General features: G+C 33.1%; 1 protein-coding gene across 1 annotated transcript in view; it reads left to right on the forward strand.

Moving 5' to 3' along the window:
- The window catches only part of LOC129228351 (soluble guanylate cyclase 88E-like), a 173,237-nt gene that overhangs the window by 93,994 nt on the left and 63,781 nt on the right, over nt 1–15,462 (forward strand). The window contains exon 3 of the mRNA XM_054863030.1: nt 848–1,186. Within this exon, the coding sequence (XP_054719005.1) occupies nt 848–1,186 (339 nt within the window). The remainder of the gene's footprint in view (nt 1–847; nt 1,187–15,462) is intronic.

Raw genomic sequence — 15,462 nt, forward strand, 5'->3', positions numbered from 1 at the left:
AAAATTTGCTCCATTGTTCCAAGGTAATTAGAACAAGAGTTATTGTTGTTTTTAACTAATTTCATGCTAAAATTTAGGTGAGTTTTAAATTGGCAATTCATTGTTGATCAGACCATTGTTGAACAATACTTATATTAAAATGTATCTCAAATTTTCAAAGTAATGTAAATATGGTTTCCGCACACATACATCGATGACTGAGATGGATTAGCCGGATTAGACAATTACTCGACAGGCAATTTATCAGCGCAGTTGAATGTTTAAGAGCTCGGCTATATTACACTTTAAAGGGTATAGTTATTCTTTTTGGAGTTCGAAAGACCACGTTTCACATGCTGTTCAAGACCTTTAGTCGCCTTTTTTTGGGCAAATTTCATGAATATAAAAGATTATCTTGAAATGAATATTTTTTCGTAAAACAAGATAAACTAAAAACAAGAAAATAAAAAACCAGTGTAAAAAACTAAAAAAACACATGCTTAAAATGAATTAAAAAGTAAAAAATAATCTTTGGATAATAATAGTAATTGACCAAACACTTAATTTTATTGTAATACAAAAAGCGTGAGGGGGGGGGGTCTTATCAGTTGTCTTAAATTTCTTCCATTTGTTGTTTATGCAAAAATGTAAATAGACAGCACCCCATGGTTTTTTTTTATTGCATTAAAATTAAGTGTTTGGTCAATTACTATCACCCAAAGATTATTTTTTACTTTTAAGTTCATTTTGCTACAAAAGCGTGCTTTTTTTTTTTTTTTTTTAGTTTTCTCAACTATTATTCTATTTTTCGTAAAGTACATTAATCTGATGTTTCATCCTAATCTAAGACTTCTTCCCTCGCCCTTAGGAGGTGGGTAGACATTTCTACGACACCGCCGTCGACGTACACGTTCTAAGTCACGAAAGCTCTGTCGCGGCCATCCACGTCATCATGCAGCTTTCCTTCGACAACAGAGCCTTCCAGCTGGAACAGAATCGGACGGCGAGCCGGGTGGACAGGCTCATGCTGCCCATCAAGGCCTTCCTCTTCCTCGAGATCTTCCCCTTCTGCCTCGTCTTCGATTCAGGCCTCAACATCAAAACCATCGGCAAGAGTCTTCGAGCCATCATGCCGGACATCGCGGGGAGGAAGCTTTCCGAAGTGTTCAGCCTCACCAGGCCGCTCATCGAATGTACGTGGGAAGCGGTAAGTTTACTGAACTGTGATGAGATTCGGAGTTCAAGATGATTAGTAATTGTTCGAAGAAAAATCACACTGTAGAAATACAGGGTGTCCTGAAAATGACTGTTTTCAAAAATTTATAACAGGAAAATGGTTAATGATGAAATAATAATTTTTGCAGAAAATTCATGTGGTGGACCGTAAGTTTCAAATTTTAGTTCAAAATGTTTTCAATAGATGGCGCTGCAGATAGTAAGCCTCTCAAAAAATAATTATTGGAATTCGCCGATTTTTCCACCGATTTCGACATGTGCTTGCAGCCGGCGGCAGGCATTTTGAAAATATTGTTCGTAATTTTGTTTATTAAAAATTTTTTTCAAAAATCAGTGATGTAATTTTCTGTCTTTTTCTAATTTACTTTCTTACAGTCTGCAGCGCCATCTATTGGAAAATTCTTGAACTAAATTTTTAACTTTGGGGGACGAAACCAGAGATGGGCAGATTCGTATTCGTAAATCCGAATCCGAATTTGATTCACAGCACCTTAACGTGTCAATCCGAATACGAATACATTCGTATTTACAAGTGTGAATTCGAATAGATTCATGTTTGCTAATGTGAATCCGAATACGAAATTCGGATTCATACCTATGAATCCGAATCTGAATCTATTCGGATTCAGACCTATGAATCCAAATCATTTCTGATTCACATCTATGAATACGAATCCATTTGGATTCACACTTGGATTCACTGAAAAATTCAATTTAAAAGGCCAATATAAATAAATAAATGTTTCTTTGTACCTCGCTACAGTTCGAGTTTTGGGTGTTAGCGAGGTTTTGGATGTATATTTATTGGCGTCAAACTAAGTAATTGACCCGAAAATGAACTTCCTACTATTTGGAGCCCCAAAGTCGAATACTACTGGACCCAGGTTTTAGAAGTCCATAAAAAGTTAAAAATCATGATTTTATGGTCATGAACACTAAACATTTTCGCTAATTTTTCGTACAGTCAAGTGCCCATACTTGGGACAGTTTTGACCTTTTACCTCTAGTAGCATATTAAACATACGTTTTAAATTCGAACGAAGTATTCTATTTTCAGGATGTGCCTTACTACGTCCCTTCAAGACAAGGTATAAGTGTGTAGATTTGTCCCTTTAAAAATAAAACAAAAAAAAAATGTTCATTCTCCCAAGTTAGGGACTTCCCTAGGGGGTTCGTGATAACGAATTCTTCTCTAGCAGATATAAGACTAGCTTTGAATTCTTCCACAGTATCAGTGTAGTGGTATCGCTGTAAATGGCGTATTAAATTCGAAGTATTCAAAATGTTCACCTGAACTTCTTTAGTTTTTGAGGAAACATTCACATCACATTTTAAACATAAAGCTCGAATAGATTTATGAGAGGCTCTTTCCAGGGAAATAGCATCGGCATTATCACTCACCGGCTTGAAAAAATCACCAGTTAGTGCTGATCTAAGCGAAAATCGCAATTTCTGAAAAGGTTCGCATTCCGAATTCAAAGAATTTTCCTCGGAATAATAAGTAATCTTACAAAAGAAACAAAAAAATTCATATTGTTATTAAATAAATGTAATTGAAACCGAAGAAAAATATTAAAAAATCATAGTAGCAATTAACATTAAAAAAGAAAAAACTTGCAGATTACCTTTCAATGAAATTAAAAATAATAAATTAAATTGGATACGTACCTATTAAGAGTTAAGCTTAGAGTGGTTCAAAAAAACTTTTTTTAGCTAGAATCCATTACACACCCTATTTTTTTTTCAGACTTACTAATAGTATTATACTGTAAAAGTTTTAGTTTCTTACTCAAATTTTAAGAGGGTGCTCAATTTAACATTAGTCGTAGCATGGAAAATGTCACAAATTTGGAATCATTTAATTTCCCCAGCTGTGTTTTTGTAAATAATTTTTTTTGCAATGTATGTGCATATTACTTTTGTATATTAAAATATGTAGCATTGTTATTTCAGTTCAATGTAATTTTTAACGTACCTCCCCATACTTACGATGTTTGGGGGAAGGAGTTGAGCACTCTCTTTCATTTGAAATAAGAAGTCAAAATTCTTTCGGTATATTACTATCCACAAGTCTAAAAATATTGAGGGGTGTCCTGTTACCTACCAGAAACTTTTTTTACATGTATTTTTGAACCACCCTAGTTAAGTTATTTACTTATTCACTAAAAAACAAACATACAATCCTCCTCAACTTACAGTAAGTTAAAACAGTGAGAAAAAAAATATGCATGCGTTTTATAAGATAATAATTCTAAAAAACAGTCTTCTTTTCAGTCCTTGATGAGTTTTATTAAAATATTTAAAATACAAGAAGCATATGGTTTCCTTTTTTTCTTCGTGCATTTTATTTCAGGTATTATTTTTCCAAAAAAAAAAAAAGAAAAATAATTTAATGTTCTACGCTATTTTTATTCTTTCTCAGTTTATGTACTTCCATATTATTTCCTTTTTTTCCTTAGAAAAAAGAAAGGTGTTATTTATTTTGATTGTTAAAAAATTTCTGGGAATACACCCATATGGATATGGGACTTTATATTGTAGCAAGATTTTATTAAGCTCAGATGTGTAATTATTTTTTACTGATTTCTGAATTACTCAAACTTAGATTTTATGAATTTTTAACCATATATAGGAAAAGAATTATCTAATTTAACATCTAACTTGAGCATTTCAACTTGTTGGTATCAAATATTATATTTAAATAAATTTAATTTTCAAAAATTCTATTTAAATCAGAAAAATCCGATTTAAATAAAAAAAATCCGAGTTTATATATATATATATATTTAAAAATCCTGATTTTTATCAACCCTGTTATGAAGTAAGATTCAACAATTTAAACACTATTTTATAGTCTGTTTAATAAAATATGTAGAGATTTTTGCTGTTCTTGAGTACTGATTAAAAATTTCCCAATTTATCTGTTGAAAATCACTGTATTCTGTCAGTGCATTATGTTTTTATACATCATTCATTAAAACTTTTTATACAGTTTAACCTCAAATTATTTGACAAAAATTTCCAGCAGATCCCATCGTTATTTCCATTTAAAATTGCATTTGAGGAAAATTATAAGCAATTTGACGCTAAAAAACATTTATCGCCGCTTGAATTTCATTACGTTTCATAACGAAACTACCGTTCTTGCCACTCTAATCTCTCTCAAATCGGTCTCCGTGCTTGGTCATGGCGGCCAATGGAAGCAGTATACGAGTCGTTGCTCTACCCTATTATAGAACTCATTGGTACAAAAAAGAACGTTTTCGCAGTAGTCAACGATTGCGATAGTTGAAAATAAATGCGAAGTACAAAATACAACCCAGCTTTCTTTTACGCATTTTCTGTTTTTTCGTGAAAAATTTGGTTTGTAGAACTATTAGTAAATAATTATCTTTGTGATCGGTGCTTTCTTCCGGAGATGGAGTGTTGAAATGTATGTTTGTATTATTGAATCAAAAGCCGTTTTCTTCCATCATAATATATTTGTTCTTTTAACGAAACGTTTCAGAGAGAATCTGCATTTTCAACGGTACAAGTATCTGTAACATCAACAAATTTTTACAATCAAGTTTTATCCTTTGTAACATCAATCACTGTATATTCATTATATTTTAAAGTTGTGAAATTGAGATAAATTATCTGTGATAAAATTATAAAAACAAATCAAGTTTCAATTTACATGACTTGGGTAGAATTCCATTTTTAAAATTTTTGGACCCATAACAATATCGTCACTTTTCTTCAGAAATCCACTAACACCAAAAACTCGACCTGTAGCGAGGTGCAGACAGACATTTATTTATTTATATTGGGCTTTTGAATTGAATTTTTTAGTGAATCCAAGTGTGAATCCAAATGGATTCGTATTCACAGATGTAAATCAGAAATGATTTGGATTCATAGGTTTGAATCTGAATAGATTCGGATTCGGATTCATAGGTATGAATCCGAATTTCGTATTCGGATTCACACTTGTGAATACGAATGTATTCATATTCGGATTGACACGTTAAGGTACTGTGAATCAAATTCGGATTTGGATTTACGAATACGAATCTGCCCATCTCTGGACGAAACTCAAGGCCCACCACATGAATTGTCCGCAAAAATTGTTTTATCATTAACTATTTTATTGTTATAAATTTTTGAAAACAGTCTTTTTCAGGACACCCTGTAATAACAAAAATGGACTACTCTTATTTGTAACAGCTTTTATTTGCTCTGTCTTGTTGTAAGTTTGTTTGGGACAAGCTTTCACCATATACGCTGTTAAAACTGCAGGTTGCATGTGGCACATTTTAGGTGAAACGTTGCAGCACTAGTGGTACTCGTATGAGTGCCGTTTGGCTTCCTATGACACCCCAAGTGGTAAGCTTGAAAACGACATTTGAATCCGTAAGGAGGTGCTTCTGGTGCAATAACGTGTCACCCTAAAGGTAACTCGCAGTTTTCACAATGTAGGGTCAGTTGAGGTAAAGGGGAACAGAACTTCGATGTTTCAGTTTTAGGTCCTTCCCATTCTGTTAGATAAATTGAGACATCAAATTTTGCATATTGTGTCCAAGACAGCTTAAGATTCGGAGACTGACCAGTCACTCTCTGAGAGTAACGTAACTGAATATGAACAACTGGACTTTATGACGGCTTGCTAGCAAATGAAATCGCGTTTCCTTTTCCCCACAAGGTAGATGGAAAGACCCCATGCTGAGGTTAATATGGGTAGGTAATCGCGCTATACGCATTCGGTTTAGAAACTTATGAAGGTGTACACCAAGAGTACTTAATGTGTGGTGAGTAGGTCGCATGCGACCCGCTGAATCTTCCAAATTAATCTAAATTCAGTTTAAAAGAAAAATCATGGAAAAATTCATGTTCTGAATTTATGTAAAAGACAAGTATAATGTTCATCAAAATGGAAATTATTTTATTTATTAATTTATTTAGAAGCTAAACAGCTTCACATACATTGAGGACTGCGTGCCAAGAACCTTGCCTACGGACATACACAGGAATGATTTGCTACACAAGAGAAGGAAATAACACCCAGGGCATCGGCGGGAATCGAATCCACGACATCCGGCTTAGAAGAGAAAGCTTTACCACAGAGCCACAGAGACCCCAAATGGAAGTTATACTTATCTAATTCTACGTGCCAAATAAAAGTAGTTGAAACCAGTTGCTCCACTTTTGATGACTTTCTGGAGAGGAAAATGTAAGATTAGTTAACTTTAAAAAAAAAAAAAAAAAAAAACATTTTTCACATTGTAATCTTTCAACAATGATGACGCATGCATATTTTTTTGGATGCACATGAATCTCTGAGAATGTCTTCTATATGTTACCTAGTCTTCACTCACCAACAGTTTATTTTCAAAAATTCCCGCTAGTGTGGTAACATAGTTCGTTTCCCTTTTTCCTATGTTTCCCTTCACCCCAACTGAACTTACTTATTCTAACTTTATAAACTAATGAGCAAAATTAAGAGAATTTTTAAGATTTGGTCAATTATCTCCAGAATTACTGGGCCGATTTTAATGAAATTTGGTGTGTGCATTCATTGATACAATAGAAAGCAAATATTCATCCAACATTTAAAATACATACTCATGATCATGAACAATACTCGTTGGAGTCGGAAGTTTAATGGTGTTATTTAGTTTCAAAAATTCCCACAAATGTGGTAATAGAGTTCGTTTCCCTTTTCCCTATGTTTCCCTTCACCCCAACTGAAACTACTTATTCTAACTTTATAAACTAATGTGCAAAATTAAGAGAATTTTAAGATTTGGTCAATTATCTCCAGCACTATTGGGCCCATTTTAATGAAATTTGGTATGTACATTCATTGATACAATTCAAAACAAATATTCATCCATCATTTAAAATACACATGCATGATCATGAACAACACTCGTTAAAGTCGAAAGGCATGAAATAGCGGTTGCAAAACCAAACAAAATATAGTGTAATAGGTGTTATGGTTCTCTCTCCTCCCCCTACCCGAGGGTCTCTTTTCCTATCACAGTAGTGACTCCCTACTCTGGACAAGCCACTACTGTGATAGAAAAAGGGATCCTCGGGTATGAGGTCCCCTCTAACCGATATATAGGCTTCGCAGCGTGATTCCATTCTTGAAATGAGGTAGATTATGAGTTGCTCCGAAACTGATCTAGAACGATATTTAGCGGATGTTACACTGTAAAAACGATTCAGAAACGTTCCTGGAAAATAATGGGCAGCTGATGTGCCCAATTTCTGCCAGCAACATAACTTTCAAAAACCAGGAACGTTTTCCATTAATATTCAGTAACCTTACTGAAATTATTTCGGAAGCTTCCTGAAAAATTCAGAAATCTTCCCGTTAAAAGCCAGGCCTGTCTCCGGAAAATTAGAGTTAACTTAGTAAGACATAATATCATAGCTTTGCACCTTCCTGATTTATCAAGGATGTTTGCAAACAGCAGTATTGCAAACATGGCCAAAGCTAAGCCAGAATTGCAAACAGGTATGGAAAATTTTACTCGCCTGCAATTCTTGCAAAGCAGCGTAGTCCGTACTTATTCGCTCCCTCTGGAAGCTTATAATCAGCATGGACGGGCCTAAGTAACCTGAAGCAGATTCACTTCATAAATACGCTAAGTTAATCTTTAAACTGGGAGCTAAAAATATTTTTTACACCAGTGAGAAGTGTGCATTCGTGCAACTTGTAGCTATTCAGGAAACTTTTTGGCAATGACACTTGATTTTTCCAGGAAGTGGATAAAAACCATTAAAGTCCCGACACGTTACACTGAAGTTCTCAGTAACGTTTCGGAATTTTTTTACAGTGTAGAACAGAAAATCGACAATGGTTAACTTAGACTCGTCTAGCTCAAGAAAAACTTCATGTTTTCTTTGTATAACATACGATGCCAGATTCCAGAGATTAAGCTTTTTTTTTTTTTTTCATCCTTGTCTCAAGGCTCCTCTTACTCGGATCATTTTCTTTAATCAATCCACGTGCTCTCCCCATGGCATTGAATAATTTAACAAGATTGTTCAAGGTAAAGACTTTTCTTTTTCAAATTCGCAGTGAGGTTATCATGCAAATTGATACAAATTGAAGGCAAGTTATTTCTATGAATATTGCGTCTGCTACGAGCGCACTCTATTGTTGATAGAGTTTGTACATATGCACGAGCACTACTCTGATTGGTCATCGCGCTTAACCAATCAGATCCGTAGATTTTGACAGTGTTATTTTAGTTAGAAATTTTTTGGAACGAAGTCTTTCTAAACCCCGCGTAACAGTAAATACATGATTACAAATTGATTTTTGTTTTTTTTTTTTTTGCTCAAATTAATAACGATATCAGTACTGAGTGAAGCAGTAAGTTTGGCATTCCTCCATTGACTTCCTATTGGCTTTACGTTTACTTAACTGTCATATTTATTCACTTTTTGCTACATTTTTCTTCAACTTCTAAAAAATTAAATGCTTAATTAATAACTAAATGCTTGTCACTTATGTACAAAGAAATTTTTTGCTATGGTCAAAATTTGATTAAAATTTAAGTTACTGGTTAGTTGCAAAGATGTGCAATCTAAGAGTGAAAAATGTGTTTAGTAATGTATTTTGCCGAATTTGGTTCTAAAAAAACTTTTTTTTTTTTGCTTAACAAATTGCAAACTTATGTGATTTCTCCAGCAAAAATTTCGTCATTACCCTTTAATAGAATTACTTTTTAATGAAATATATAAATCGTCATGTGCGGAACAAAGTAATCTATTTTTTTGTGGAGTGGCCCTATAAATAATTTTTTCAACGTTCTAAGTTATTATTCCTTAACAAATGAGATATGTGTTCTTTACTTTGGAACGTTAGCTTTCAAAATCTGCAGCTTGTTTCGTCATTGCTATACAAATAGAGCAGAAATATTAACTAATTCATGTAGCATATTACAAGAGGTTGACTCTGGATGACCCGTACGTGACGCATAGATTAAAAAGTTTGCCCCCCCCCCCTTTGCTTATCTACAATATTAAGATTTAGAAAAAAATGTTGGTGAAGTTAAGGAGTCTGATTGTTCTGCACGTGAGGGTAGAATGGTCCTTTCGTGTCATCAAACATAGGTAATATACGAAATTAAAAAATAGTACATTCAAATTTGCTAGATACGTAACTGTTCTACTTTTCTTGTTAAATTCTATAGGAAAACAACCACAATATACTTTTACAGACAAGTAAAACATTTGAATAAATTTTAAAGTCAGTCCTTATAATGTCTTGAATAACTTCAACTATTTCCCAAATACTAGCTGACATCGTAACATAGTGTTTTCTTGCTAGGTTGAATTTGATTTGGATGTTCCTGAAAAAGGGAAAGATTTAGTTTATACTGAGGTTTATTTTTATTATTATTTTTATTTATATTTTTATTTTTATTTTATTTATTTATTTTATTTTATTTATTTATTTTTTTTTTTTGTATTGTATTTAGCATTAAGCAACTAAAATGTTAAAATTTCATAGAATTCTTGGAGATAAATACAAAATAATCTGTAACATTTGAAATTGTTACTCTGCAATCAACTTCGAAAGCTTTCATCGAAACGTTTTTTTTTTTACATATCATCCAATATCGAGCTCAGTCAAATCAATAGGTTCCCTAAACTCTCAACAATTATGTCACATTTCCACTACATTCTACTTGAGTAGTTTTTTCGATTCAACAAGAACTCCTAAATTATAATACTTATTGAAAGGTGCGGCAAAGAGGAAATTTTATTAATGCTTCTTTCGAGTCTCAATACACCTAATTATAATCTCTGATTCTCCACACGGTGAGCAATTTTCCACTTTGCAAGGGAGTTAGTTCTCCACAGATGAGTAACAGTTTATGTGATTAACACTCCAGAACTCGCGTCAAAATGAGTGACCTGAGAATCCTCATGTGAGAATTTTTCTCACACTGTCTATTTCGCTCAAAAAATATTAGTAAATGAAACATTTCGACTATTTTTTTTTAAATCCCAACACCAAACGTTGCACAAAGTAATATTACTTAATGAAACAAATAGTACAGGATGTTCAAAACAATCTTGACGCATTTTAAAAATTCATAGAAAAGCAACAAATTGTCGTATGAATATGCGGTTCGCACCGTAACACTTCAAAGGTTCCAGAATTGTTTGGGACATCGTAAAAAAAAGAAAGAAAGAATAAGAAGTAATTATACATAATCACTGTATCATCACAGTGAGAAAAACAAGCCTCTTGTGAGGTATTTAATCATTTTACTAAATAGAAATCAATATCTTTTATCAGCAGAGTTCAATGCGTGCACCGTATCTTGCTCGAACCACATATAAACGGTACTCAAGTTCATCCCATGTCCACAAACGGTGCACACATTAAACTATGGTAATGAAAGGTCTTACTCTCTCTTTAATAAAATGATTAAACACCTCCCATGGCGTTTGCTTTCCTTACTGTGACAATACAGCGAATACTTATAATGGGGTGGTTTCCTTCAGTCAAAAATAATACTTTTTGTCACTGAAATTGATAGAATAAGCAAAAAAATAACATTGACCCAGAAAATACTTTTATTTTCCCAACAGTTATTTTTTAATTAATTTTTTTAAATGTTCGATTTTTGAAACAAGGCGTGGTCTTGATGACGTCACAAATGTTGCACTTTGCCGCATCTTTCTACCGCGCTTCCACATTATGATAATCAAAAAGAGAATTAAATATTGCGCTCTACGCTTGCTATCAACCATATCGTTGCCAATGCATGTGAGTAAAGATGCGAATTAAATATTTTGCTCTGTGAATGGCAACACTGAATGGCATTTCATCATTTGTGATGTCATCGGACAGAAGCATAAACATTGAAAGCGCGCCGATTTAAGTATTTTTTAAAAATATTAAACTTAAACAAATTATTTAAAAATGTTCAGATCCTATGTTTCTAAGCATGCTCTTTCAGAAAAAAAATACTTTTAAAATTTTGGAAGCGACCCCATTACACTTTTTTTTATTTCCGAATATTCATACGACAATTTGTTGCTCTTCTTTGATTTTTTAAAATATGTCAGGGACTTTTCAGACATTCTATATGCTTGATTAAACAAAATTTTTTTTTTAAAAAATTTCTTTCTGGTGTGAGTATTTAGCTCACGGCGCGAGTTCTGGAGGATCAAGTGTTCCTAGTTGGTACAGCATAGATTTCAGTCGCTGTTTAAGGCTGTGCACATTTCACTTGTCCATTTCTTGCTGATGGACAAGCTGAACATAAAGCAACGTGACGTCAGTTAAAAAATTTTAAATTTTAAAATACCTCTACAGAATTGAATCTTTTGGAAAGAAATTTAATTGTTCAAACTAAATTTGTAACTGACTCACCAAGCGTTGGGGAAATAAAAAAATTAGTTCATACCATTTCCATTTAAAAATTCTTCGAAATTTTGCAATTTAAAAATTGTTGCATTATTACTAACTAATAACTAATATTTCAGGATATAGAACTAGTACTGCATGAACATAGCGTATTGTAACTAGAATAGGAAAGGTTTTTTTCAAAGAAAATTTCTGGTCGTTTCTGTTCTTTTTTTTTTTTCAATTGCTACAATGAAGCAATGTTCCATGTGAAGGGACGCGTGTAGCAAATATCTGTGACTGAAAGAAAAAGGGCATTGTATGGATGCCCCAATTGCCAAATCGGTTAACTCCACTTTAAAAGAAAAAATCATCATTTCGACTTTAATAGTGCTTTATCAAGGTTGAGCAAGAGCATTTATATTAAAGTTTTGGTTCTGTACATTTCTGACCATGTAATGGCAGAAAATAAAACGAGGGCCGATTTACTCCTATGGATAACATCTTCTTCATAACTATTCTCTAATTTTTGTTTTATGGTGTTAGTCGATTTGGCAAGTGAGGCATCCATATTGCAAAAAGAAAAATTTTCAGGCATAGTGTTTAAAGTGCTTTTACTCCAAAACCAGTATGAGAAATTGTGGTACGGAGAGAAGGAGAATGAACTGGAACCAGAAACAAAACACTTCATTTTGTATTAAGTAGAATCAACAAGAACGCACGAGCAGTAAAAACTTCACTGCTCGCTCATTTTTGCCAATCCTACCTATTGAAAAATGTAGCGTTCTATTTCCACTTCCACTTCCACTTCATCCGCCATCTTTTCATAAGATGTCCAGAAAACTAATTTAACATATTTTACTTTGAAATTTTCACCATTTTATTTATACGTTCATAATTTAAGTGAAGTGAAATTTTTGCTTCAAAACTCACACTTTTATACTTTAAATGCTGTTCTAATGGTCTAAAACGGTCTTTTTTTATTTAAAAAGTTACTACAGTGAAACCTGTGCCACTCGCGGTGCACTACTTTAGTGGTCAATTAAAACAGGTGGTCAACTTACAGGGGTTGATTTATATGATAAGGGCTAGATCCGTGCCTGAAAAAAGCGGTCAACTTAGACAGGTGGTCAACTTACAAGGGTGGTCAACTTCACAGGTTTTACTGTATTGGTTAATATTTAATAAAATATGAAATTATAAACAGAATTGCCTTAAAATGTCGCTTCACTAAACTCTTAGAAATTTTTTTAAAACACTGAAAATTATAAGTTTCTGTCGCTGAAACTTTTTAGAAAAAATGTACATAAAATTTAGCAATTTAACTTACGCGAGTACAGGGTATCAACTCCCCTTTAAGTTCTTGCAGATATTGAATGCAAGTACAGTTGAACTCGCTTATAGCGTGCGTAAATGGACCGCGATATTTTCTCGTTATAACCGAGTGCTCGTAAAAGATGAGTGCGTAAAAAAACTCAAAAAAATTCACCATTGTTACTTTCTTTCGTCTTCTTTTTAATCACTATACAGTACCAAAGAAGTTTTTTTTTGCTTTGAACTGTTTGCTTATTTCTTGTGTCACTGTTTTTGAGGAACACACATACTCACATACACATAGAATTTTTCAATACAGTAGACTCTCGTTTTACGCGGGGGTTACGTTCCACGGAAATGCCGCGTAAATCGAACCGCGTAAATTGAGACCTAATACTATTTTTAAAATAGGGTTTTGGTTCCGTAGATAAAAAAAATACTTCATTATAGTGATAACTAATTGTATAATAAATTTAATGTGTACTTATATCAACTTTTATGCACAACATGCATAAAGAAAACATAAATTAATTTCATGTTCTGTTTATAAAGTGGAGCTGGCTATGATAGTATTTGGCAGTCATTAAGAATTTTTCTCTGTAATTCTTTGCAGATCATTAGCGCATCCATGATCACTTGCGTCATTCCCATGATAGAATTTTCCTTCACTAACAAATCAGAAAGATCATTTCTATTGCCAAGGAATGGATCAAAATTTTCAATGTGAACGTTTTTGGTTGTGTGTCACCGATGTCGGTTTCCTCGATGGTTTTGTCCTCTTTTGTCACTCCTTAGAGCTCTTCTACCAGTGAGTTCTGAGTTGTGTGAGTTTAATAACTTTACGTCTGGAAATAGCTCTGGAACCAATCGCATAAAATGTCTTTAGTGGCCTAAGCTCGATTATTAGCACGCCAAAATGCAGTTGATTACGCGTAATCTGCAATCTTTAGGAGTTTGGATTTTGACAGAGGGGAAAATTTTATCTGTTTGCATTGCCGCATCCTCGCAAAACCGAAACTCATCCGCGTAAAATAAAATAAAGGTGTCAAATCTTAAACCGCGTATAATCGAAACCGCGTAAAATAAACCCACGTAAAACTAGGGTCTACTATATATCTTTACTGCACAAATTAAGAAAAGTGCTGTCATCTCTTTCTCAGGATTTATGATTTTATCACTCACTTTGTTTGACTTTGAAATGTTAAAGAAAAGTTACCAAAAAAGTTTAATCTGAGCTGGAAGTGATTAGAAACTTTATAAATCACAAAAATATTGCTCGTTTTAGGCGGGGTTTGCTCCTTAAAAGCGAGATCTGCCCCCAAAAACTTTCCATTGTTGCAACCAAGTATATCTGGTTTCTTCGTTAAACCTGGGTTCTCGTTAAATCAATTAGTGAAGCACCGTTTATACGTTTTTGAAGGGACTGTCCGAAAAAAAGCGTACAAACGAAAAAACGTATAATAGGTATAGATTAAAGTGTATTAGACGTTGCAGGGACCAATTTTAAAAACGTATAATTGATAAAAACGTAAAAAAGAGAAACGTATAAACGGTGCTTCACTATAAGCAAATTCGACTGTACATACTAGAATGCATCATATATTCTTGCATTCTATGCGCTTATTCATGTACGCGCGTAGAAACTTAAACCAAAATACACATTTTTGTGGAATGATGTTTTAAGCTAAGATCTACATTGTTTTTCTTCTACAGAAGAAAGACGAGAAAGAATTTTTTTTTCATTCCCGTCTTTAGGAGACGCCGTAAATCTCCATACCTTTGAAAATGATTCTATTAAGAAGCAACGGGGGTACCTAAGTTCAGAAATATTTGATGAGATATCTGGTATCTATTTTGGCTAATCAAAAACTTTCGTGTTCGTAAATCCTATCTTCTGAGCTTCATTGTTTTTCCTGCTGCACTATTCTTAATTAAATATAAGAGGATTATTGGAATTATAAGATGAAACAATGTAAACAAGCTTATTACATTTCAATCAGTTTCATTTTGAAAACATTCTTATTTCGAAAGAAATCTGATCTTTTCTTCTTTTCATTCCATCTTACAAGTCATTGTGCAATCGGTCTCAATAAGGAAAATTCTTTGAAAATGGTGGTAAAAAATGAATTCGGTAGAGAATTTATTAAAACTTGGATTAATTCAGTATGTTTGCAATTTTATAGTTAACGTATATTCAAAGTTCATAATTTTGATAGTAATAATTTCGTCACGATATAGCTTTAAAAAGAGTAATATCTTGATGAATAACTTTCATATTCTAGAGTTCGATGTTGAAGGTATTTTCGGAAATTGAAATTTAAATTTGTTTTTTGCATGGTTATCTCAAATTTCCATTAGCAAATAATACGAATGATTTTTTTTTTTTTTTGAACAGAAGTAATAAACACCTTTAATCCTATACATGGATAGGTCTGAAAGAAAATTTGAAAGACCACTTAATTAATCTAAAAATTACCAAGCAAATTGACAACATTTTACAATAGTTTACTGACCAACATCAAAAACTTTTTAAAAAGCTCTTTGAGAAGAGCCTTATAAAAAAAAACCGT

This window comes from Uloborus diversus, chromosome 8 (genome assembly GCF_026930045.1).
Source record: "Uloborus diversus isolate 005 chromosome 8, Udiv.v.3.1, whole genome shotgun sequence".
In the NCBI taxonomy this organism is placed as follows: domain Eukaryota; kingdom Metazoa; phylum Arthropoda; class Arachnida; order Araneae; family Uloboridae; genus Uloborus; species Uloborus diversus.